Here is a 27,390-nt window from a genome sequence, read left to right on the forward strand (position 1 = left end):
TTCTTAAGCATCAACTATTTTATTATCACAACTATATCAATGATCAATTTTACATGGTTCTTAGCAGCTTCAAAATAACAGAGGTACTACAGCAGTGTTTTCTGAACAAACGTATCTTTAAAAACTTACATTTTGGAAGCTTGTGCCATTTAGCAAAGAGGATAAAACAAAAGAATCTTTCCTATAATTTTTAAAAACGGGAGTAAGAAAGATGAGCCCATGCCTTTCCAAGTGTTCAAGACAGTTCAGATCCCTAAACTCAGGGTTCAATAGTGCCACTGAAATAAAGGAAGTAATGAAGAAGAAACTTTTATTAAATTTTCAATTCTTTCATTTCAGTTCTTTTCCAGTAATCACTTCTGAAGTAATAAGAAAGATGCAAGAAAGTAGAACGTGGAAGTAAGTTAGTTTTAAAAAAAAGTCTTCATCTTTAAGGCTGTAGAAACAAGCTTACAAAATTAATGGAATAAAGTGCATAATGTAAGATTGTAACAAGTAGGAAACATAAGGAAGTTAATGGAGTCTGCAGTACAAATAATGCTTTGATTCAAAACTCGCTGCAAATAAGAATGTAGTACTTCACACTGAAACAACAGCAGACCAGTTGCTGAGGTAATATGGGTCTTCTCAAGAGTTTTTTTTAAAGACTTAAGGTAATAGACTGTATATCACAAAATGGTCCAAAACGTCCACATACATCTTTTGACTGAATGGCGAAGTAGTATTTCTTTGGGATAGTAAACTGCGATAAAGAGCAAGCCATTGGAAGTGGCAAAGCCCTTATTTTGCCTATTTTCTTCCAGCGCGATGCAGAAGTGTCCCTGGGGTTTTCATGGAACAGGTACAAGTGATAGCTGTCTAGGGGAGCACACTTTGGATCCATTTCCTTAATGGTCCATGACAGTGCCACTCCCTTTGGATTCTGCACCTGAGCCACTTTTAGTTCAGGCTTCTGTGGAGGGACAGTGTCCCTGAATTCTTCAGTGAGTTCTGGGTAAGGAGGGATCCTTGGCAGTGGAGGAAGATGTGGAAACTGCTTGGGAGCCTAGGCACCAAGACAGAAAGAGGTGTTATTTAAACAACAAAGGCAAATGCACTACTTTTTATTCATATTACCTTAGCTTTGTATGAATATATAAACTTCTACATTGTTACTGTCTGCACCGTTTCTAAGCTAACAGAAGTGTCACAGATTATCTGCTGTCAATACATTAACATTAAGCACATTGCTGACATCTGATTTCTGTCTATCCAGTATGCTCTTCCCCAAGCACAAAACACTCCTTATACTATAGCAATACTAACTTAGAACAGCTTTTGTTCAATCAGAGGGATTGCTGCAGAGGTTACCGTTACATCTGGAGAGATACTTATTTACTCTGAACCTTGAGTGCACTGACACAACTTCTAGACATTATTTTAACGTTTGCCTTTTTTTTTTTTGTAAATTTAGCCAGAAAGCAAACCTGTGCATTAGTTAGTACTGAATTATTTAGTTTTAAAACTGGCATATATTGCACAGATGAGTAAAATTGTAGGTGTTTTCATCAAATTCAACTATTATCATCAATTTTAACAGATGTTAAACACTCCTGATGATATCTGGACTACATTATGTAACATAAGTTTTGGTTGATTTTACTGCTGGTTCCTAGAGAAGAAATGTTGTATTCTATTTCTGTTTCCCCCCACCTCCCCAAAACAGTGAAATGGGCTTCTGAAATTTAACTCACCAAATTTAAATCAAAATCAAAAATAGTAAAATGGCAGTTGTGTTGCTGTCATAAATGCTAGGATTCAGAAGACTTAATTCAAAACAAATATGCAGACATTGCTACAAGGGAAAGGGTAGGGTTATAAAGCATGTGTATATCTTCACAGATTCAACCTTCTTATATATTATCAGCAAGAAGTAAAAAAAGCAAAAACAAAAAACCCCACTTTTTAATGAGAGCTTTTTAATCTCTTTTTTATGAGAGGTTTTTTTTTTTTTTAGTATTACTTTAGACAGTGCCATATACTTTTAAGTAAAAACTTTCCTTCTGAAAGAAGTTTTACTTGCATTTAAAGTATCTGTATGGAAGCATTACAACTTTTTTGGAACTTAAAATCTGACAATATAGAAGTTTAAGTCCTGTTAGGAAATAATGATTTCACACCTTTTAGGCATGACAAATTTGGAGAGGGAGGGAGGGAGAGGAAGAAGAAAGCAAGCCCAGTAGAGGAAGAAAATGGCAAACTTGGAAGGGCCTGACCAAGTTTTAAGGTTGGGTTTTTTTTTTTTTTCCCCCTTTGTTTGTTTCTAACCCCGGAATCCCCTGCCTGGCATTTATTATTTGCTTACTTCTAGCAAAAACTTTACTGTTCTGTTATCATTACAATACCGCCTCCTAGTGGCATAAGAAAAGCTTACTCCTTTAAAGCCAAACAGTTTAAACACTGTTCCTTTCCCATTTGAAAAGGTCTCTTTCTATTAACTTCTCTACTATTCTGCAATATGCAAATCCACAATTTAATGTAGTACAAAATTTGAATTAAAAAAAGGAAGAAAGAAAAATAGTACCTCATCTGATGTTTCTGCTGTTAGCTTTAAGCAATCTACATTAAGGCACACTGGCTTTGAATTCCTGTTCTGTGATACAGATTTCTGATCTTTTTCTGGTTTGCCTGCAAACAAGATGTAAACTTTAAATATTATTTTTCTGCCTATCAAGAATCAGCTTGGTTAAAATCCTCAATTCATATATTAATGATTTTTCCCTACATGCTGTGGATTCTTCCCTATTGTGAAGTGTGATAATTTCAGCAAAAGACTCCCCTGTCTTTACAAAACAATCACATGCAAATTTCTTCAAACTGGAACACTGCTTCAGCTTAGTATAGCCAGAGAAGCAGCAAGTGAAACTGGAACAGAATGAGTCCATCTTGAATCCCTGTAACCACGAACTTTCATCTTCAAATCTTGGAGAAATTAGGTGGACACTACTTAATCCCATAAACAAACAGGGGCAAAATTCTTCCATCAGCCAAACAGTTTTCAAATTGTTCTCAAATAACTATCTACCTGTTATTAAAACTGCAAAACTAACCAAATGGCACATTACTGATGTGGCAGTTTACAAAAAAGATAAAAAATTTCAAATAATTCAGCTAATTCCCCAAACAGATCTAGTAACATAATTACTCAAATCAGATTTCTCACATCACTGTATTTAACAATTATTCTAGTAAGAAAACTGGTCAGCAACTATGCTTACTTCATCAAGACTACCTTCTTCTATAATGAATATATTCTATATTCAGAGTAAAAATGAGAACCTAAGTATTTGCCAACAGACTATAGTGAAAGATGCCACATTTTGTCTTTTCCCTTACATTTAGGTACAACTTAGATTACTCTATAGTAGCCAAGCAGTCTTTAAACTGGTTTTTTTTTTTTTTTTAAAATTGTTCCTGACAAAAATCAGGGTGCATAATCATCTTCAAGGAAGGAGGCTCATAGACAGGAAAACATCTAAATTAAGCATTTGAGCCAGCTCCAAGGGTAAAACAAGCAAAACAAAGGGAATTAAAAGTAGCGTCACAGTGATAATTACATAACTCTCTGAACAAAAATCAAATGTTAATCTTGTCTGACATACCTGATAACGCCTACTGCTTTATATTAATCCAAAAAGGTCCACCTAATATATGCTTTGATAATATTCTAGTGCATCTTATTTTTAAGAAAGTATAACTTAACTTTACCATTTTGTAGCAATTAAGGGAGCAAAACTCAATACCAAACCACACGGAAGGCAAAGGAGATACCTTATTTAGCTTCCTGGGAAAACTGACTGGGCTCACTCGCACTGTTATAACTGCGACCACAAAGACGTGTGTGTCCAGGTAGCCTAGCCAGGACTACTTATGTGCAACAGGAGGGAACACGGAAACACCAGTGATCATGTTCTCACTGTATCTCCTGGGTTCCTCTTGCTGGCAACACTGATCTGAATTTTGGATGTTGCCTTTTATACCCTTTCAGGAGTAGAAAGTTATTGCGATCTTCTGCTTCAGGAGATCTTTTGCTTTGTCAGTCTTCAACAGAACTGCCAAGTCAGACATTGTCCTTTGTTTTCCTTATCTAGGTTTCTTATGGCTCCAGCTGTTCTTTGTCTTGCTGTCATCTTATCTTACAGCTTCACTTTGTTGTCTTCTTGCTATCTGGTCACTGCAAGTAATCTCATACACACACGCACACAGAAGTTGCGGTCCAGGAAAGGCTGACCTCAGCTAATGACACACGCTATATTCTGTCACTTTCCGTTTCTTTCTTTCTGTTTTAACCCTTGCTCCTTCTTCCGGTACTTTTGTGCATGGATTCATGCTTCTTTTATACCAATCTTAATATTTCCATTGCAAAGTTCTATAATCCGATTCTCCCAAACTTTAAGAATCCCATCCCTTACCTCAAAGCGAACCTCTGAGGAACTAAGAGAGAAAATGCCTCATTTTACTATGAGTAAGACACATCTGGGCAGTTCCTATCATGCTGAGAACAAGTCTCGACTTAGATGAATGAAGAACAGGAATCTCTTTTGTTTATACTGAACAATATCCTTTGTAACAAGAACAAAGTAGGACTAACTTTATTACCAAGCAGTTAAAAAGGCTGCTCAGTGTAAAAGTTTGTCTTAATGACAAAGTATAGCTCGTATAAATGTTTCTTCCTTGTAAGAGTAGGGGTTATGACAGAAATAGGTAGATCTGTAGTCAGCAAAAGACATTCCTTATGAGACAGCAAATTATTTAAATACTGCTTTTGATCTCCAAAAATAATTTGCTGCTATCATGGATATATGCAAAGGCAGCTGCCAATAGGAGAGTGTTTTTCCTTTGAGAAACGGATATAGTTTTATGATTCTACAAAGTTATCCTCTCCTTAGAATAAAGTGACTTAAATTAAGTAATTCATAGTTGCACCTACCCCATTAAGTTTGGAGAGATGCGGAAAAGTGAGTTAACAAAATGTTATTTTTACCTTTGCTAGAATTGTGCTTTTCTTCTTCTGTTAGATCAATCACTTTGAGTTTTCTTTCTTTTATTTCAGTCTGAGAAAAAAAAAAAAATCACTTGAATGTTTCACTTTCAATTTTAAAATGCCATACCTACAAGACTATTTAACAGTTTGCAGAATGTAACATACCTGTACGCTTAGATTTCTTACATAAAGAGAAAAAAAATTCTTGTAAAACTGCAAAGCTATAGAGCCAGGCAAAGTTTACACGCAGAAATTCAAGTAAAAACAATACTTGATGGTCCACAACAAACTATTTAGAAGGTCATCTAATTGTGTGAGGACACCTAGTACAACTGGACCTAGCTCCAGACATATCAGTAATAATTTTAGAGGTGCACTAAGAGCCAAACGGTAGCATGCTATTTTCTTCTCTATTCTTATGAAAAATAGTCACTCAACTAATAAATCAACTTAATAAATCATTAAATACCATGTGTTTTTATAGTAGCTTCTTTATGAATCTAGATTCATAAAGTTTCGTCTACTCTCCTCTCCCTGAGGGAGAAGTTATTCCCACTGACTGAGCTGCTGTCATTGATATAATTCCATTGACTTGATAAACTGGGAAGACAAAGGTCACTAAAAACACTCCATGAACCATCACGATCACTCGATTTTTCTGAGGAGAAACAGATTACCTGGTAAAATACATGCTCTTTTGTGCTTGGATTTTTGTAATTACCTATGATTATTTTCCCCAGTCAAAAAAACTCAGGGAAGACAGACTACCGATTCAGAATCGGAACTTCTCAAAAAACATTCTGAACAGTCTAAAACAAAAGCATCCTTTAAATTGGGAAAGCAAGAATAAAAATGCAGTCTATATAGAAGCTGTGAATTCCAGTTGGCCAATATGCACACTGTAAATAAATACTTTATTAGGCTGATAGTTTTGAGTAGAAGTAGGGAGATGACATCATAGCCAAACTGAAGAATACTAGATCAGAGTAAACTGTTAAAGTGAAGCTTAGTTTGAGAACATAGCAGTCAGTTCAAAATATCTTCAAAATATCTTCACATAGATATTTTCAGAGTAAAAACATACATCTCCAGTCAATTCTACCCTTCCAATTCAGTACTGGCAGCTGCCCCAATCCTACCAGCACTGCCTTTCCTGACAGTGTGTTTGGATTTCGTTTCATAATAACAAAAAATTAAATTTTCCAACACCTGAAGCATACAGCCCTGGATCAATGGCATGAATGACTTTATAGCCCCTAATATGATTCTAGTCTACAGGTTTCTGTGTTATTTTAAAAATGAGATTAGCACTTAAATATTTATGAGGACTATTTCAAATACTGATTTACTACAAGCCCATCTCAACACCAATATGTAGGTAGAAATGTCATCATTAGACTCATGAATCCTATTTTAGCATTCCAAAATCCTACCCAAAACTGTATCTAGACTTTTCTTCCAGTAGAATACCAGGTGACAAACCTCTCTTTGAAGAAGAAATGCAGCTTGTCAGAACCCTAAGATGGTACTGAAAAATGTGTTTGGAAGCATTCAGAGAAGGATTTCAGGATAGTCAAAAACACTTTAGGAAGGTCTGAGAACCTCATCTTTCACAAAATCAAAAAAATAATACTGCTTGGAAAAAGGTAACTTACATGGGCTTTGTTGCTGTTCTTAATTAGCAGTGAGGCTTATCGCTGTTTCGATTGTATGGAGAAGGACTAGCAAGTTTTAAATTTACATCCTCCCTCCCCCCTTTTTCTACAGGTCAGAAAAGCAAGTATATCAATTTGGTTTTGTTTAACAGATTTAAAAGTAATTTAGAACAAATTATCAATGCTGGAAGAGAGACCTACTTTATATTTTTTTCTTTAAATACTCACCTCCTATTCAAAATGAGGAATCAACGAAGTTGTTTAAGTGCTTACAAAACTAAAAGAGCTCAGGATCGACCAACATCTCTTACCCTCTCATTTGCTTAACCTAACTGTTTCTGTCGTTTTCCATGCACCATGGAAAACTGCATGCATCAAGGAGGCAAGGTCTCCGTTTCCAACAGGAAAACAAGCACAGCATTTCTTTACCACTTCACACCTTATTCTTTCCTCTGTAAGTTCACTTTTAAGAAGGTGACAGAACAATACTACAAGCAAGAGGTATGACACAGCCCATACCTGCATTCTCTGTACCTCCCCCCCCCCCCCCAAAAAAAAAGTTCTATATATATATGGGCTGTGCTGTCTTATGTTTACCCAAAAAACTAACCAACTATAACAGCAATTCAAAAGCCAGGATACTGAAGTGGTCTATGTACCATCAGCTATAATTGCTTTTAGTTAAACTCTTAGCTTATTTTTTTACCTGAGCTGTTGCTGATATTTCTGCTTGTATAGATATTCGGTTATTTGGAACATCTGTAACATAATTTTCGAAAGTGTTTAAAACCTTTTATCTATAAGTATTCATTTATACTGTTATAAAAATACGTTTTAGTAATTGCTGGAGCAGCAGAATATTCCAAAACTCCCACCTTCCCCCAAAACATGGGACAGTTATGGAAATGACAGACTTAGATAAATGCAATACTGAGCATTCTTGGTAAGAAGCAACTATCTAGCAAGTCAGATCAACCTACCTGGAACTGCCTTAGATGGGATCTAAGTATGAAATACATCTCTGTAAAGAAGCAATGTCAGAAATTGTGCATTCTGAGATGCTATCAATGATTCTGTGGGCTAGCATTTTTGCAGAACTTTTTGCCAAGTTAATTAGCCCCAACTACCACAAAGAAAGTATGTGGGTAGAAAGAAAAAACTGCCTACTGTGTATTAGTCTTGATAAAAGGGTGGTACTTATGCCCTTTAAGCAGCAACCATTACCAGAAGGAGGAAAGAGCTGCTCAGAATTCTTAGTTCGTTGTTATATCATTTCTATGACAGATTCAAACTTGGTTTAAAAAAAAAAAAAAAAAAAAAAGTGGAGCTTCTACTACTTTGAAATATCTATGAAGGTCTAAATTTCATACAAACAATTAAATTAATCCTCTACTCTTTCTATGCTATCTTCTGAAAAAGAATGTTGCAATATTAAAACAAGTTGGATGGGTGAAAATTAACATTTCTTAAATAATTGAAGTCTACTGATAGGATTTGTTTATTTGTTTTTTAAACACATACATAAAATGAGAGGTTTTTTTTTTTTTTTTGAAAAGAACTGGCATTTCAGGATCGAAACTGTATTTTGATGACATTAAAAAAGAGAAAATACATTAGTGGCTGTGGATGTGCTAGATGTGCTTTCTATATTCTGCAGTATATCCATTAGCATGCATGGCTTCAACATTAAATTTCAATACCTGAATTATTTGCAGTTGCTGAATTTTGGCCTTCCACAGAGAACAGTATGACTTCATCAGAGCTAATAAACAAAACAAAAATAGATAAAACTCGTTCAGATATGTATAAGAATGACTTCCTCTCCAGAAAGGCATTGGAATCAGGTACACAAATATACGAACCATGAAAAGGTTGAGCTGGTTGATTAAAACAATTAAAACAACAAAATAATGTCCCAGAAAAATCAAATAACAATAAAATAGATAATAAGTTATGGCACTGGGAAAAAAAATTTTTAAACCTTTTCAACTTACTAACTTGTGCATTGCTAGATTTACTATTTAACAGCAGAGTATGCTATGTATCAGGAGAATGCATCACATTCTAGACATCTTCTCTAGAAACAGACCTTACTTGCTTCCATCTTAGTAAAACAACTAAGTCATTCTGCTTGCTTTATGAACATAGGGACATGCATTAACTGAAATTCTGTCCACTAGCAGTATGTTTCTGTGCTTTCCAAACTGTAACTCTTAATTACTCACATTACCCAAAACTCGACAACTTCATGATCTCACACTGCATATCAAATGGCATGAGATCGATTCTGCTACATTTTGTTATGTCAAATCCAGGGTTACTTACTACTCTAAACCATTAATAATTACCATTAGCCATGCTGATATGCATACATGTTAGTAAGTTGATTTTATAGTGTAAACGGTGAATAAAATTCCTAAAGACTTTATCTACTTACTAATGGCGAAGGTAATCCAGTTGATCTGAGGCATAGAAAACCTGTCTAAGACCACACAGACTGGAAACATATGAAATGTATATCTACTCAGAGAAAAAGATAACAACACCTAAGGGGACATCAGTTTTGACATTTGCATTGCCCATACTGTAGCATGCTTTCTAGGTTTTCTGATACCACCCATCACCTGAACTGATGTCATATGCAGAGGTTCAGCATGTATGGACACTGTACACATAGAGAAAATTGTAAGCATCTAGAATGCATCAGACTTACTGCATCTATTTTGATCAAAACCCAGCAATTTAATACAGTAGACTCACTGTACACATGCTGCATACACTGGTATTTCTATCTAAGATTTCCCAAAAAGAAATATGGGAATCCTATCCACATTTTGTCACACAGTTACGGCCATGCAAGTGCAGCTCTCATCTTTTTTCCTCTGGATATCCTGTAGCTGATTACTGGTTACAACTAAGAAAAGGATCACCTAACTAGTTTGAGCTGTGTCGAATTAGTGTTTTGAATCTTATTCATATTCAATAATGAACCCAAGAAATTCTCATTGCTGATTATTAAGGGATTCTGAAAAAACTGTTTTTTTAGATAAATCAACTTTCCTATTTCATTTTGCCATTAGCAAAAATTTGGATATTCAGACAGTAAAAAGCGTAAGTTAATGTATTTTTCTTCAACAAAAACACCAAAAAATAAGATCCTATTTTTTTCAGATTTATATTGTGTAATTAAAAGTATTTTGTTTTCTTTGTATAGACACTAGTTATCTGTTTTAAGATTTTACTCGAAATGTGTTTTTTTTAAAGCAAAACTTCAAAGGTTAACACAAGTATTTAGCATCAAGTGTAATAGGTGAAACATTCTGAAAAGTACTCTGCTTAAAAAATGACAGCATCCCTTCAATACTGGATATTACTGCCACAAAATGTTTTATGAGTTCATGCTGTCATAGGTATGTTTCCTATAAAATACTTACAGTTCATTTTTAGATAGCTTATCTCTGTTATTACAGACAGTAATGACAGCAATACATTACACTACTAATTTATTTCAGATTCCACAGAATCACAGAATGGTTTAGGTTGGAAGGGACCTCTGGAGATCATCTAGTCCAACCCCCCTGCTCAAGCAGGGGCCTCTAGAGCATATTGCCCAGGATCACATCCAGACGGGGTTTGAATATCCCCAGTGAAGGAGACTCCACCACCTCTCTGGGCAACCTGGTCCAATTGTGAGGCTCTGTCACCCTCACAGTGAAGAAGTTTTTCCTCAGGTTTAGGTGGAACTTCCTGTGGTTCAGTTTGTGCCCATTGCCTCTTGTCCTGTCGCTGGGCACCACGGAGAAGAGACTGGCCTCATCCTCTTGACACTCCCCCTTCAGATACTTCTACACATTGATCAGATCGCCTCTCAGTCTTCTCTTCTCCAGGCTGAACAGGCCCAGCTCTTGCAGTCTTTCTTCCTAGGAGAGGTGCTCCAGCCCTCTAATCGTCTTGGTAGCCCTCCGCTGGACTCTCTCCAGGAGTGCCATGTCTCTCTTGTACTGGGGAGCCCAGAATTGGACACAGTACTCCAGGTGAGGCCTCACCAGGGCTGAGTAGAGGGGCAGGATCACCTCCCTCCACCTGCTGGCAACACTCTGCCTCATGCACCCCAGGAGACCATTGGCCTCCTTGGCCACAAGGGCACACTGCTGGCTCATGTTTAACTTGTTGTCCACCAGCACTCCCAGGTCCTTCTCTGCAGAGCTGCTTTCCAGCAGGTCAACCCCCAGCCTGTCCTGGTGCATGGGATTATTCCTCCCTAGGTGCAGGACCCTGCACTTGCCTTTGTTGAACTTCAGGAGGTTCCTCTCCGCCCACCTCTCCAGCCTCTCTGGGTCCCTCTGAATGGCAGCACAGTCTTCTGGTGTGTCAGCCACTCCCCCCAGTTTAGGATCATCAGCAAACTTGCTGAGGGTGCACTCTGTGCCTTCCTCCAGGTCATTGATGAATACATTGAACAAGACTGGACCCAGGACTGACCCCTGCGGGACACCGCTAGCCACAGGCCTCCAACTTGACTCTGCGCCATTCATCACAACCCTCTGAGCTCGGCCATCCAGCCAGTTCTCAAGCCACCTCACCGTCCACTCATCTAGCCCACACTTCCTGAGCTTACCTAGGAGGATGGGATGGGAGACAGTGTCAAAAGCCTTGCTGAAGTCCAGGGAGACAGCGTCCACTGCTCTCCCCTCATCTACCCAGCCAGTCGTTCCATCTGAGAAGGCTCTCAGATTGGTCAAGCATGATTTCCCTTTGGTGAATCCATGCTGACTACTCCTGATCACCTTCTTGTCCTCCAGATGCTTAGTGAGGACCTCCAGGAGGAGCTTGTTCCATCACCTCCATCCCTGGATGGAGGTGAGGCTGACAGGCCTGTAGTTTCCTGGCTCCTCCTTCTTGTCCTTTTGGAAGACTGGGGTGACATTGGCTTTCTTCCAGTCCTCAGGCACCTCTCCTGATTGCCATGACCTTTCCAAGATGATAGAGAGTGGCCTAGCAATAACATCCGCCAGCTCCCTCAGCACTCACGGGTGCATCCCGTCAGGGCCCATGGATTTATGGATGTCAAGTTTGGACAAAAGATCTCTAACCTGATCCTCCTCAACCAAGGGACAGTCTTCCTTTCTCCAGCCTTCCTCTCTTGTCCCCAGGGTCTGCAATTCCTGAGGACTGGCCTTAGCAGTGAAGACTGAAGCAAAGAAGGCATTCAATAACTCTGCCTTCTCTGTATCCTTTGTTATCAGGGCACCCGCTCCATTCAGCGGCAGGCCGACATTTTCCCTAGTCTTCCTTTTGCTATTGATGTATTTGAAGAAGCCCTTCTTGTTGTCCTTGACATCCCTTGCCAGATTTAATTCCAAATGGGCCTTAGCCTTCCTTTTCGCATCCCTGCACACTCTGACAATGTCTCTATATTCCTCCCAAGTGGCCTGTCCCCTGTAGACTTCCTTCTTCTGTTGGAGTTTTGCCAGGAGTTCCTCGCTCATCCATGCAGGTCTCCTGCCTGCTTTGCTGGACTTCTTCCTCAGAGGGATGCACTGATCCTGAGCCTGGAGGAAGTGACGCTTGAATATTAACCAGCTTCCTTGGACCCCTCTTCCTTCTAGGGCCCTACCCCAGGAGATTCCCCTAAGTAGGTCCCTGAAGAGGCCAAAGTCAGCTCTCCTGAAGTCCAGCGTTGCAATCCTACTCATTGCCCTGCTCCCTCCTCGTAGGATCCTGAACTCCACCATCTCATGGTCACTGCAGCCAAAGCTGCCTCCAACCTTCACCTCTCCAACTAGACCTTCTTTGTTCGTTAGTACAAGGTCTAGCAGTGCACCTCTCCTCGTTGGCGTCTCCACCCCCTGAGTCAAGAAATTATCATCAATGCTTTGCAGGAACCTCTTTGACTGTTTGTGCCTAGCTGTGCTGTCTTCCCAACAGATATCAGGGTGGTTGAAGTCTCCCATGAGAACCAGGGCCTGTGATCGTGAGGCTTCTTCCAGCTGTCTGTAGAAGGCCTCATCTATGGCTTCCTCCTGATCAGGTGGCCTGTAGTAGACCCCCACAACAGTGTCACCCATGTTAGCCTGCCCTTTAATCCTTACCCATAGGCTCTCAACTTGCTCTTCATCCACCCCGAGGCAGAGCTCCATACATTCTAGTTGCTCCCTCACATAAAGAGCAACTCCACCACCTCGCCTTCCTGGCCTGTCTTTCCTAAAAAGCACATAGCCATCCAGGGCAGCATCCCAGTCATGTGAACTATCCCACCATGTCTCTGTCACTGCAATGAGATCATGGCCCTGCGACCGCACACAGATCTCTAACTCTTTCTGCTTATTCCCCATGCTGCGTGCATTGGTATACAGGCATTTCAGAGAGCCAGTCAAGCATGCAAGCTTCCCAGGAGAGGTGCAAGAGGATCCTCCATAGCCATGTTCCAGGCTGTCTCCCCTGGCTGCACGCACCCGCTGGATGCATCCTGACTTGAGGGGTGTTTTACTGACTACCGTGTCACTATACCACTCCCCTTCCCCCCATCTTTCCTAGTTTAAAGCCCTCCTTACCAGGCTGGCCAATCTGTTGGCAAAGACACACATGCCCCACTTGATAAGGTGGATCCCATCTCTCCCCATCAGCTGTTGATCTTCAAACAGGGTTCCACGGTCACAGAAACCAAAGCCCTTGGGCTTTTTACTTGGGCTTTTTTTTTTTTTTTTTAAATAATCAATGAAATACAGACTGCCTTGTCAAAGAAAGGAAACTACGATAACCACTAATCAAAGTACAGTATTCTGCAACTGTTCACCTTGCTTCACTAAATTCTATGGTTCCTCTGCCTTTGTATTAATTGAAACAACTGTCTCGCCTCCCTAATTCATCTAATCTGCCTCATCAGCCCATGAACCTTGTGGTTTACAGACCCAGGCACAGAAACCAAGCAAGGATGTAAGAGAAATTAGGACTTGTTTGCAAGCAAATAAGACTCCTAATATGGTTTAATACACCATAGCAGTGGAACACAAGGAACAATAATGAAGCTAAGCTAGCATTCACAAGGAAAGGCCAAAAAAGGGTGGGGGGGGGGGAAAATCAGGTACTGGAATATCAAGCAATAGTAAGCCAAACTATTACAAGGTTGGGGGAGGATCACTTTCCTACTCCTCTTTCAAATTCTTCTAAGTTAAATTCTGTGACCTCTAGTTCTCAACAACTTTACCTTTAAACATAGGTGACACACTTTGTTATGAAGCAAATACTAGGCAGAATCATGAAGTATTTTTTAAATGAGGGACATCACTGCTCTAAAAGCAGTATTACATTTCAATGTGAAATCTGATTTCTGAACACATTTCACTGGATTTAACATCACCATAGCCAAGCACTTTGAAGCCTTTGGCTCTCAAGAAAGGGTGAAACACACATCCTGATTTTCACCTATCTTCTTCATTCAGAGTTATCAATTCCCGTAAGCAATTAATCCTCAGCCATAAGGATTAAGGTGCCCTCAGTTCTTTACAGGAATACTACACTTGCACTCTAGAGTCCTCCCATCTCTGCCTACCCACTCAGGCTTCTAACTAGTTATGCTAATGTTACTGTAGGGCTATTCTTCCTCAGACTCAGGCTGGTAGTGCCCCAGCCTGTCCTGCCTTATCCCTAAAGTAAAGGCTTGAACTGAGAGTTGATGAACCCTGGGAAAATGGTAGATTCTGTGGGAACAGGTTACACGACTCCAAAGAGTGAACATCCTTCAGGTGCACAGATGATCCGAGAAGCTGATCTAATACAACGTATGACCCTGACATTCCACCCAGCGTGCTCTGTTCCTCCCGTTTGCTCAGATTCCGAGATAGTGTTTTGAGAAAAAGCTCACCATCATATTGTGGCACATGCGATAATACATACCAGCCCTTTTATTCAGGATTCGTACTAAACCCCTTACAAGTCTGTCAATTTTTATGAGAGCTGTGAACAGGGAGTAGTGACTGCAAACTTTCAGAGTAAATTGAAAGGAGCATAAGAAGGGAAGGAGTTAAACTAAATGTTGCAGGTGGACTGTAATAACAATGAAGATCCCACACTATTCCAGTGACACAGAATACATGGGTTTATTACCAGATTAAATAAAGCATTAGAATAAGATCATATAGGGAATGAGCAACTTCTTCACAAGCTTGAGAACCAGATTCCAGCTACAGGTCAAAGATTCCTGCAACTTGCATAGTGATTTTTCATTAACCATCTTGCATGTGCATTTTTTTTAAACTAGATTTTTGTTCCAAAGCACAGAAATAGAATCAGTGAAATGCTAGTAAAATCCAGGCATGGAAAAATCCATGTGAAACTTTGTTTACTATCTTCCGTCCTGAGGAAATTTTGTATCTCTGAACCTGCCCCTCATTTTTTATATTATTATGAATATCTCTGTTTTACATTGCCTTTTGCAGCTATTTACCTACAGCATCCTATCAACAGTAATCAAGGGACTGATCAGATCTCTCTTGGTACTACTGAATAAGTGGAAAATATAAGAAAGAATATAGCACATAAAATATTTGTTTGAGCAAAATTGCCTGTGTACACAAAATAGCATTATTTTGCCTTTGTCTATATTCAGGCCAAAGTAAGTTATTACTTTCTTACTAATTGGTGCAGAAAAATCCTGTTCAATAAAAACAGGAGAGGAAGAACAAGAAAAAAATAGACATCTGGTCCCCATGTCCACCGGAGGGAGCTGGACGTAACACAAAGAGGACCCTGCAAGCGGTGGATGGGGAGTATTACTCCAGAGCTCACGCTCCGATATTCAACCAGCTCCAGAGGATGGGAACAAGCTTAAGCCTCAGATCTGCCAAGACAGAAATAAAACCAAACTTCTTGCCAACTTTGTGAAGGAGCATCGGAAGATTTGTTCCTGCACATGCATGTAGCTTCAAATAGAGGACTTGGGGTGAGTTATTGCATGGTGTACATCATTTGCATGTGAAGAGTATTTTAACTGGTGGAACAACAAATTAAAATACTTTAAGGAACTATTTTAAAAATCCTGTTTAGAATTAGCGTTAATGTTATTTAGTATACACTGACTTAAAATTTCATAATATAAAAGTGTTTTCCTGGAATTTAGATTGCTCTCATTCTGAAAGTATCCCAAATAAGGAAACAGGATGTAGGACATTCAATGTTTTTATATTTTGCATTAAGAAGTTACCTGGAAGATTTTTCCTATCATGACCAATCAAATACCTTTACAGAGACATTCTGCCTGTCATTCAATAAGAGATCAGTGCCCTAACAGACCTGTTTCTCTTGAAGCACTTTAAGGACTGATGAGCTAGCTTGTACTGCAGTGGATATAGCAGAGATATGATCAACAGCACTGATCACCTAAAATAACAGCCGAGTTTAATTCTGCTTTATGACTGAATTTAAATTGCCAGGGAAGAGTTGAGGGAAAGCGTAAATTTTCTCATAAATGTTTTAAAGCAATACAAGGCCATTAACTACATTTTAGAAATCAATTACAGACACCTACCTTGCATCTTCTGAAACATATGCTGAAGTGAAACCAGCATGGGATGACAATAGAAGTTTACTTGAGCAACTTTGTTGTGTATTCATGGTATTAGAAAAGGAAGCAGAGGGTCCAAGATGGTTTAGAATTTTGTTTTGAGAGCCTGCACTCGGAAGCCTTGTCTGACAAGAGGAGGAAACAAATATTGTATTGTCATAAAGGTCACAGTATAAACCTGATTATATTTGCTACACATGCTAGGTTAGTCAAGGCGCATTTTTAAATGAAAAACAAAATAAAGAAATAAAAAACAAAAAACCTCCACAAGTCCACAATAATACCAAAGCACTTTTTTTTTTTTTTTATTTTTTCCTGAAGATTAATTTGGTTAAAAAAACAAAAACAAAACCCAAATGTTTACTTAAATGTTGAGGCTCATAAGCGTCTTTACCTTATCCAAGTTTTATATTTTCTGCTTAAAGCTTTTGGGAGGAAGCCAAGAAGATATAAAACAAGTTCTGCAAAACATGTGAAAGCTTTTAACAAAAAGATAAAACTGCATGTTTGTCACACGCGTTTCTTGTTATACTTTTTGATGTTAAAGAACAAAAACTGTTTTAGATAACAAGGACAAAATCCCAATTTTTTATTTAAATAAACACATATACTTCTGTAAAATTGGGATTTCTTATGAAACATACAATCAACATGAAACAAGAGGCTTCTCAGAGCCCCTTCTCCCATAAAATTCACCAAAAGAATTTCTGTACAACAAAATATGATCATGCTAAGCACATGAAAGATTCATATTGTTCACGAGAACCAAATATCCCCACAAAAATGATGTTTCATAACAGCACCATTTTAGTGGTCATGTACCAATGCTTCCATGAAAAGTGCTTGCCTATTTATAGCAATGGTAAAAATGCTTTCTTTGCTCTATCATATTTTCAATTTTGTTGCCTAAGGAAGTGGTTCTCAACTTGTCATTCATGGCAACTGGCGGACTACAGCTAAGCGACTGATGAAAGGTAATGAAAAGTGGCAAGCGTGCTCTTAAGCAGCTTTAACTTTGTAATAAAGAGATCTGACCCTCCACCAGAAAAATTCCGGCGGCTCTCAAATCGAACAGCATCAAAGCAAAAACTGCCAGTTCCAACAGTTTCTATAACCTACTTTTTAATCTGTTAAGTTCGTTCAATCATGATGGCTCAAAATAAATATAATGACTGAAAACAGACAATCCCCCAAAGATCAATCTCTACCAGTTTAAGAATTCTACACGGATTTTTATTATTGCTGCAAACAAGAGCAATGCATCTATCAAAGCTATCACGTTTCAGTGTAAACATTCAGTTATCTATTAGTCTGCAATTAGTCATTAATACCTCTATTAGCATACACATCTGCATCGTACCTGATGAACAATCATTTTTGACAACCGTTTCTTCTGAAATGCTATCACAGCATTAATACGTCTCTCAAGTTTTGATACTTTTTTCTGCAACAAAAAAGAAAAGAAACACAGAATTACTTAAAATTAAAATTCAGGCTTACCTGAATTAATGACAAGTTATTATATACTATCATCAAACAAAGAGTGGACAGTGAAACAACCGCTATTAAGAGAAGTTAAAAATGCAGCTACTATTAACCGATGTTTATTTCACACAATATTAAAAGATTGCATATTTTTGAGGTCATCTTCTCTAATGTAGCGTAATAATCACATGCAATAATTATGTGCAGTAGCATACAAACAACATACAAAATAGTCACACATTTTCGCAAATAAACTTACTAGGAATGTTAAGGCTAGTTCTTCATGTTTTTTCCAGCATTGTGCCTGTTCAACTCTTCCACTTAAACCTTCCAGTTTATGATTAAAGTCATTATTTAAAATTTCCATCTGCTCACGAATCATAAGTTTGATCTATAAGAAAGAAAAGTCATATTTCAAATCTAAAAATCCTTCAACACTGGGGATGACTATACAAGTGAAATGTTAAATTTAAAATCTAATTAAATTTTCAGGAGCGGAAAGAGTTATTTTCTTTCTAATGTTTTTGTGGCATTTCTGATAGCTATAAAAAACATTAAATTCTATTCCTTGGCTTTCTTCTCTCCATTGTACTTAACCTACTTTGCACACAGGAAGTGTCAAAATGTACCTAAGCCCACCTTCAAAAAATTTAAAGAGGTAAGGGTAATATGTTTACATCAATCATTTCCAGTGCACTAGCAGTAGTTTTAAAAATTTGCTTAACATTTCTGATTTTTCTGTGGGCAGGATTGGAGAATTTGCTCTTCTACTGGACTGAAGATCAGAAATTGCTGAAAGGTAAGGCCGCTTTTAAGCGAAGAATACTGATGAGCAAGTGAGGCTTTTTATACTGAAAAATAAAACTTCCTCATGACTCCATAAAAATTTTCATATGAATTATAATTACATTTAAAATAAGTTATAAATAATTTTAATTATTAGTACTAAAATTCAATATAAAGTTATGTGTTAATTTTACATATCGGGACTGGTCTCCTTGATCAACCACAAGACAAAACTGTTTATATAAAAACTGGACTGAGGGTATGTCTTAATGTCTGGAAAACAAGTAAGATTTTGTAGAAGTAGTAATGAGTTTCCTCCTAAAAACCACCACCACTAACAAAAACCCAACCTATTAAAAAACACATTCCTGATTTTAAAAAAAAAAAAAAAGCAGATTCCTGATAGTTAGTCTCTATATGAAGTACTTGTTCTTTTTCTGTGATAAAAAGAACCTGCCAAACTCATTCCTTTTCTTGAAGCCATTACTGAATTGCTTTTCCTTATTCTTGCAAGAATTCCTTCTTGTTTTACAAAAAATAAAACAACAAAAAAGATAAATACTTTAAGAGAAAAAAGAAGCTAGAAATTATTTCCTATCTTACCTGATAATTGCTAAGATGTTGAGACTTTTAAAACACTCTCCGTCTTAATTCCTTGAACTTCATTAAAACATTGTTTTGGGCCCCAAACAAAAAAGAAAACTAAAGTTCTCCAAGATGGATATTGATGAACAGTATATATTAGTGTGCTATAATGCTGCTAAATACGAAAGATACTTAGGGTGAAGGCACTCATAGCACCAGATTTCTTGCTCTCACTGGTTATTCACAACTGACGTAAACCAAGAACTAACTATACTTTTCCTATACAGCTATTTTTTCTTATTCTTTTCCCTCCTTCAGACGTCCTCCTACATTTGTCAGTCTTTCCTCTTCAGTTCCAATGTTGAGAGGAGGAAGTTTTGCACAAGTAGATACTGCCGTCAAATGAAAGATTAAGCCAGTACCCCTCAAATTCCCCTTTTTCTCCCAAGGACTTCTGGCATCTTAACAAGTTAAATGCTTACACATTTCCTACAACTCCTTCAGCAGCACCTACATTTTCTCTCTCTCTCTCTCTGTCTTTTTTTTTTTTTTTTTTTGTTAAAGTGGGGACTCTACTGTAACATTTTCAGATCCTGCTGATTGCTGTCTTTGTCATAAAAGTCCCATTAAGTAATCACTTAAAAGTCCCATTAGGTAACTTGCACCATAGGAGCAGTAGTCCAGACCAACAGGTGCTCCTACTGGCCTGAACTACTTGCTCAGATGGTGTTTCCTGCTCTCTGCGATTGGTATTACAAGCTCAGAAGTAAACTTACATGATCAGGGAGTGACTCCCAGAAGCACAGGCGTCACTTTGGTAAACACCAGGCTGGAAGCTCAATTCCATTTTCTCTGAAGAAAGTGCCAGAATTTAAGTGCTTTAGTGACATATAGCTGTCATATGATGCTTTAAGCAGCTCAATCTATTCTAACTCTTAAGAGTTTAAGTCATATTTTAATATTGATGTATTTTTTCTATGTGACAATGTGTTTGGTGAATATCCCAAGGAAGAAAAAAAAAAAAAAATCATGCTTCCCACTGAACTCAGCTAGAGTTTTACAATTTCAAAGACAGACAATGTTCGGTGTTTAATTGTTAGTTCTTTGACTTCGAATTTTGTTTAGGACCAACTGAGTTTAAGTGGCAGTTTTTCACTGAACTGAAGCTGCATAAAGGATTCAGCATTCTCCAGTACACCTGAGGCACTACACTGTACATTCTACCTCTGAAACAGTAGCAGCTGATAAAAGTAGAAAGGAACTGGAGGAGAATTTTCAGCTACTCTCCACAAACGGAGAAGGAAATCATTTTTCCTCTGAGTACCTCCTCTTTTTTCCATCTTCTGGAAGGAAGATGATTCCATTCTGTCTTAAGCAAATTATCAAATGCAGGAGTGAACTCGCAGTCTGACACACGCTCACAAAAAGTTATCGAAAGATCCACACATACAGTGAATGTTACTTCACCTAACACATGCAAGAATTGAACATATACATGTAATTATGTGAATTTCATCTTATATGGCAATCAAAATATTTTAAATTTCAGTTAAATAGAGAATCAATTCAAAATAACTTTTGTATTTTTTCTCTCAACACATATTTGATTTCTCCCTAGAAAGACAGTTACCAGCATCCCTAATGTTGTGCTCCTCACCTGAAGTTACAAACAGGATAATCATATCTCACTTTTAAAACGTACATGAAACAATACTTCAAATATTCAAAGCACAGCAAGGTACCTTCCCCAAAAGGTCATCTTCCTTTTTTGACACTGTACAAATATTCTCCTTCTTGATTTCATCAGAAATCTTAACGCGTTTACACTGGATACTTTCCTTGCTTCCTGAGCATACCCTCTTCCTTTGAGTGTTCTCTGGACAACAACAACAACAACAACAACAAAGGCAAAGCTCACATTAACCTTACAAAATTTGTTCTGTATTACAGCACACAGAATTACAATTCAAGGCTGGGGAGGAAGGGGAGCAGTATCATACAAATCACCTGATGTGCCTCCTTAAATAAGCTGCAGCAGTTTGATCTTGAACTATGATTGGTACACAGTATTTTGTGTGGAAAGACACAGAAACCAGGGAGTCAGGCAAAAGTGTGGTGAGGGGAAGAAGGGGTAGGAAACAGGATCATTGACAGATTGCTATTAATTTTTTCACTACTAAACTTTGTTAGAGACATTTATTGAGAGAGTTCTATTTTTCCTCTCTTCCTTTTTCTAGCAACAGGCTCTCTACTTTGAGACAAGCAGATAAAAGACGACAATCCTATTTCTGCAGAAATAACACCAAGATATGCCTGATGGCTTTTCCCTGCTCTACTCTGGGCCAGTGCTCCCAATTCCCTTCATTTAAGAGTTTTGGGTTTTTCCCACACATCATAGTAAGTACCTTCCCAGGATTACGGGCCCTTTCAGCCTTATCATCTGAGGAGCCAACCTCAGGTGCAGGTCAGAATCATCATCATTTTTTAAACATGAGACTCTTTCTTATTACTAGCAAACAAACTACCTCTCCTCTCACCCTTCTTTCTCTTAACCACATTAAGATGAGGAATGAGACAGAGGAAACTATACTCTAGGAGTTTCACAGAGGTAATATTTTGTAGTCAGGAGTCTTGCACCTGCAACTTAAAGATTGTACTTATCTTGCCAAAAGAACAGTATTCCCGATTCATTACTTTCTGATGCTGCTATATAAATTTAACAAGAATTTTGTGACTGTACAACAGCTGTTTTGCAGCTTTTCCAAGCAGAAACAAATCCAGAGAACAGAATAGTTCTGTTTCACTCCACTAATCACACAAGCAGCAGCAACAGCAGTAGCAGTAGTTATTGAAGCAACTGATACGGCTGGAAAACTAACTCTCTACCCCCAAACAGCATAAAGGGCAAGAGGCTGAAAATGAATAAGCTAGAAGGACATTGGCCTCCAACAAAGCTTGAATTTCTACTCACTAAGAAAAGTGATTAAGCTATCATTACAACGGTAAGGGTGAAAAACTTAGTTATCTTTTTCTAAATAGAATATTAAGATATAGAGTACTATTAAGCAAACACCTGTTTGCACGGTTTCTTTTATATATTTATACTACCACAGTCAAAACAAAGTGATTAGGACTGTATATAACAAATACCTTTCAAATTATTAAAACCACATAATTTAAATAGCTACCTATATTAAAGTTTTTAAAATAGTAACAGTAAATTTTGCATGCACTTAGCAGTGCACTGGAGTAACTGTGAAATTGAGCATCTATTCTACCCAAAGAAGTTTCCCCTTAAAAAAAGTATACAGCTTTTGTATCAATGAAATATGAACTACTCAACATAGTACTAAGTGCTAAAACATATTTCATGAGCATGTCAAAGATTTAAGAGCAAAAAGTGAATTTCTAAAGTGGTAATTAAAATGCATGATATTTAATTAAAATAGCATTTATTTTAACACAGAACCCATGCTGGTTTGCAGTAAACAGGCTTATTGCAGCTCTGCTGACAAGATGTGCTGCATTTTTTTTAGTTATGAAGCGTGATCTTTCTTGAGACAGAGAAAAGTTACGCACAGCAGCGACTGAGAAGAGCTTCATTCTCCAGGACATCATCTGACTTGCAACCACTTCCCTCTACTCCACTCCAAAAAGACCAACAAAACCTCACCTCTTCGCCTTCTAACTATGTTTGTGTGATTGCCTTTTACAGTATTATTTACTTTTTCACTGTCACTTATTTTAGGCACTTTACACAAAGAAGACTCCCTTTTCTACACAAGGCAGGAGAAAGTTTTTGTACGTGGGAGACTGAACCAAAAAACAAACAAACAAAAAACTCAACCTTCCTCCTAGTTGTAAACATCCAGGAACCTGAGAATTAAGCCTGCTTCCACACATCCTACAAGTACCTCATACTTCAGCTAATTAAGGTTCCTCACATACTACTGTATACACAGCTAAGCATACATCATGCTTACTTTTAAAATATTTACCCAAGTTGGAAAATATGCTTTGCCAAAGCCAGAACACCTGCAGGAATCAGTTTTAACAAGAATTTTTTTCTAGGGGCAAGAAAGGGGTGGAGGAGTGTTTGGGTGCATCTTCACACCCTCCTCCCCGGCTCCCTTCCCTCCAAACATTTGGCTTTTACCCCAACGGTGAGTTAAATAACTCTCTACCAATTACTTTCTAATGATATGAATTTAATGACAAGATTCATAGCAATGTTTTCAGAGGCTCAAGAATCAAGACTAGTTTTTCTCGGACCAAAATAAGGCACTAGTAATTACTTCAAATTCTGAGGTACTATTAAAGCTTTTTAAGTTAACCATTAAGCTTTTTGAAGGAGATCAAAGTCACCAGCTGTATCTATGAAAAGAGGCGTTTTGCTCAGATGTATTGCCTTATGTATAAATACAGTGTTATCAAAATATGTATTAGAAACAAAGCTTACAGCCAGTTACCATATAAATAAAAGAAAAGTTGAGAAAATCGCTTTGTTTTGTTTCAAACCTCCGAACTAATGTGCAACCATTTGCTGTTTCAAATTTGCTTTGATGCATCTTATGCAAAGTGTTAACAAACATAGCTGCAAAATATTTGTTTAGCCATGTCAGGCATAAAGATCCATCACAGACATGAATAAAGTTACTCATTCAATACAATGCTTGTAATTTTAAGTCCCAAATCCAAAAATTCAGTTAGTCTCCTTCTGCCTAGGAAACCCTAACTTCAGCTTGGTAAGTTAGTTGCTGATGTTTGAACACAATTTATCCTGACCAACGCATTCAGAATAGGTCAGGATCATCATGATGTCAGGTAAAATGACTATTAACACTATAAATATTCTCATAGGATAGGTGGGTTAAAGTTGAAGCAGATAATTTAAAATAGCCAAGTACAATAGCTGGGTCAACAGAGAAAGTGCTGACATAAAGGGAATATAATTGGAAGAGTAGACTTTCTAACCTCATATTTCTCTAGGAAAAAAAATGTGAAAAATACTTATTCTGGAATTAGGTTCTAACTCTGTTTTTCTTGACTCTTTCTTAGGATAGTTTCATTCTCCTTTCATTATCTGCTTCTTCCACTGTGTTGCTCTGCATGCGCTAAGACCAGCGCCATGCTCTTCCTGCTTCACCACAGCATAAGAAAAGAATCAAACACCTGGAACGGTTGCAAAGTGAACCTGCTAATAGTATTTATTTGACCATCCAAGTGGTGGTTTCAGAATATAGCTCACTGGTTAGAAAAGCAGACAAAATATGCAAGGATAACCAACAGAATTCTCATCATAGAACAAAACCATACACATCAATCTCAATGAGCTAAACTGAAACAAATTGCCCTGAACAGTGCAGCACTATGCCAATAGGAAAAAAAAGTAATGCTTACCTATACTAGACTCGCACAATGTATCCAGCAGCATAATTTCATCATCTTCAAAAATATTTGAACTATCATCTCCACCAGACACTTTACTCTCAGACAGAGCAGTGTTTCTGTCTCTTGTAGTCTTTATGGGAGTAACTAAGGCAGCACAATTTTCTTTTTTCTTTTTTGAAGCATCTATTTCATCTATTTTTGTTAACACTGGAACAAGTTTTTCAGCAGGCTTTGTCCCAGGGTTTATGCCCATCTTTTCCAGGATAGGAATGACATTGTTAGTTCTCTTACTCTTACTGTCAATCGCAGCCTCAAAAGTGCTCTCTTTTAACCGATCAACAGGCCGTCCATTCAGGCTTGAGCACAAACGCACTTCAACGGACTTGGATGGTGCTGCATCTACACCATTTTCATACCATTTATGAAGTATAACTTTTAAACATCCAGCATTTAAAAGCTGTTTTGCATCTGAATTTTTGTTGCAAATTATATGAGGCACAGGATCTTGACAATCTTGACTAATATTTTGTTCAACGTTTATATCGTAACAACATGCCTTGTTGGCTACTGAGCTAATGCTGACTCTTGGTAGAATCACTGGTGATTTTTTTTCAGGTAGCACTGAAGTTGCTTTTGATTCAGAAAACACTTTTATTTTGACATAATCCTTACTTTTGCAGACTATATCTAAGGTACTTGGCTGAAGAGAATGATCTTTAGCTTGCAAGCCATACAAAATCTTCTCCTCTGCTGAAGCATTCTTTATTTTATTCAGCTTTTCTGCTTGTTTTCCATTACTTGGAGTCATGGTTTTTTTGGCTCTCAAAGGTTTCTGTGAATTTTTATTTGAATACTCCATTTTTCAGGCCCTATAACAAAGAACTGGATTTTAAAATCAAATACATGGAGTAACTCTCATCTGAAGCCTTTAGTCTCATTTGGTTTTGCAAATATAAAATATAATCAAAATTATAAAACCTCTACTATAGCAATTTATTAACTCATATCTTAAATATCTCTTCTTGCATCACAGCAGGAAAACACTATGTCACCAAATAAGAGCAAGAGTGTTCCTCACATTATGCTTACGAACAGCAACAGACTTAACTCTGAAGGGAGCCTAAATAAAAATGCAAAGAGTTCGCACAAACAGTACTCCGCTATTTTTCAGTATTCTCAGATTTAAGGTAGCATAAAACATTTTGCTAGTTGTTCTGGAAAACCTTTGTTCATAGTAAAGATAAACATGTCACTGACAGATACTCAAAGCTGTATTAGCGTTAATGAAAAATATCATCGCTTCCATTTAACTTCAGCTAGTTAAAAATATTCGACAGGGTTTAAATATCCTCTCACTTCCAAAGGTGCACAGACACCTGACGCTCATCTTATAAAGCTCTCTTCTCTGCATACCAACAAGATTTAACCCTGTTTTTCACGTTACTCAACACAAAGTGACTGACGTTGAGAAGACAAAGATAAGCATTCGGAGCTGCTTGGTGCTGAAATTTCACAGAAAATAAGATGAAAGGCCTCTCATTAGGTCACCTGCCCTTCCCCAGCCCACAGTATGATGATGATGATGCCTATACTAACTCGGAAAAGTATTTTTCAAAACTGTGACGCCAGCTGAAATTCCACAACCAGCCCAATGCCCATGTAAGTCCTCCCATCTTTATAATAAGATCTGAAACTATTTTGCAGCAATTTAAGCCTGTCACTTCTCAGCCTATCCTCCAGGACCGTTTAAGTTATTCCCTCCATCTGCACAAAAACCCTCTATGTATTTGAGGATTAATGTTTCATCTAATCTTCCCTTTTCACATGTACTCAATATTATATATATTTTTAGACACTTTGAAACATACTCAATGCTCTCTTCTGGACACATACCACCTGCAGCACATCCTTCTTGAGGTGCAGTGAATGCATTACGTGCAGTAAGATACTAGCAACACTGAACAGAATTGAAGAATATCCTCTACCTTTTCCTTTTATAGTGTTTAGGTTTCCAACCACACGCTATATGCGCACCGACTTTGTGAATCGCACAAAAGGAGAGACCCCAGGCTGCTCAAGCAACTAAAACGGATGGGCTTTCAGGGCCTTTTCGGGCTGGCAGATCCGGGGCGGACGCCGCTCAAGAAGCTGGTGCGCTCTCCCCCAGACGCCGGGCACCGCACGCCCCAGCCCGCGCAGGGCAGAACACCCGATGAAGGCCCCAGGCGAGCGGCACGGCCCGGCCCGGCCCGTCGAAGGCCTGCGCGTCCCTGCTGTCAAGCACTGAAACCAGGCCATGAGGAGGAGGAGGGAGGAGGCGACCCCGGAGGCCGCGGCAGTCGGGATTACGGCGTGACTGACTGCAGGCGCCCACGGCCTCTCCTAGGGACGGCCTCCCTACGCGCGCTGCTCAGGCCGGCTGCGCACAAGGCCGTAGGCGCTCCGTGCCGATGGCGCAGAATAACCGGGCGGGCGGGAAGGGGAGCGAGGGCGGCCAGCCAAACCGAGCGCGTTACCACACCTCCTCCACCACGGCACCTCACACGCCGCCGCCGCCCTCCCCAGCCCTGCTCTCTTCGCGCTCCCCCGCTATTTCCCCTCAGCTACCGGCCCAGCAGCACTTCACTGAACTGCTCTGAACGGTTCTTATTAACCGAGCGGAGCGGGCCGGGGCCCAGCCCGGCCCGCGGGGCTGCGACAGGGGCGCCAAGGGCCTCGCTCTCCCCCTTCCCCGCCGAGCCGAGCACTCACCGCCGGGGAAGCGGCGTAGCACCGCACCACCCTCAGCGCCGCGCGCCCCGCACGGCGCCTCCCCGCCGCGGGGCCCGCCGCGCCGCGGCCAATCAGCGGCGAGAGCACTGGCGCGGGCGGCTCCCACGCGCCGCAGCTGCAGCCGCGGGCGG

The 27,390-nt window shown here is 38.8% G+C and overlaps 1 protein-coding gene and 1 long non-coding RNA gene across 4 annotated transcripts; one reads left to right on the top strand and one right to left on the bottom strand.

The window, feature by feature from the left end:
- ATF7IP2 (activating transcription factor 7 interacting protein 2) lies at window positions 1-27,390 on the bottom strand. Of its 2 annotated transcripts, none has more exons than XM_068908406.1 (11): window positions 27,239-27,390; window positions 24,497-25,356; window positions 20,839-20,972; window positions 17,985-18,116; window positions 17,601-17,684; window positions 16,205-16,365; window positions 8,379-8,440; window positions 7,385-7,437; window positions 5,024-5,093; window positions 2,564-2,667; window positions 1-1,045 (listed from the first exon to the last, which is right to left on the bottom strand). In XM_068908406.1, the coding sequence occupies exons 2-11, from the start codon at window positions 25,344-25,346 to the stop codon at window positions 641-643; spliced, it is 2,055 nt and encodes a 684-aa protein (XP_068764507.1). In that variant the 5' UTR covers window positions 25,347-25,356; window positions 27,239-27,390; the 3' UTR covers window positions 1-640. The 2 variants fall into 2 exon arrangements, with proteins under 2 accessions (XP_068764507.1, XP_068764508.1); XM_068908407.1 differs by lacking the exon at window positions 27,239-27,390 and adding an exon at window positions 26,473-27,232.
- On the top strand, window positions 12,786-23,827 carry LOC138061072 (uncharacterized). 2 transcript variants are annotated; one of them, XR_011134690.1, is made up of 3 exons: window positions 12,786-15,619; window positions 18,474-18,524; window positions 21,334-23,827. It is a non-coding gene; the product is annotated as an uncharacterized lncRNA (long non-coding RNA). The 2 variants fall into 2 exon arrangements; XR_011134691.1 differs by lacking the exon at window positions 12,786-15,619 and having other exon boundaries at window positions 18,123-18,524; window positions 21,334-22,098; window positions 22,633-23,827.

The sequence above is a fragment of the Struthio camelus genome, chromosome 15, assembly GCF_040807025.1.
Source record: "Struthio camelus isolate bStrCam1 chromosome 15, bStrCam1.hap1, whole genome shotgun sequence".
NCBI classification, from domain to species: Eukaryota; Metazoa; Chordata; class Aves; order Struthioniformes; family Struthionidae; genus Struthio; species Struthio camelus.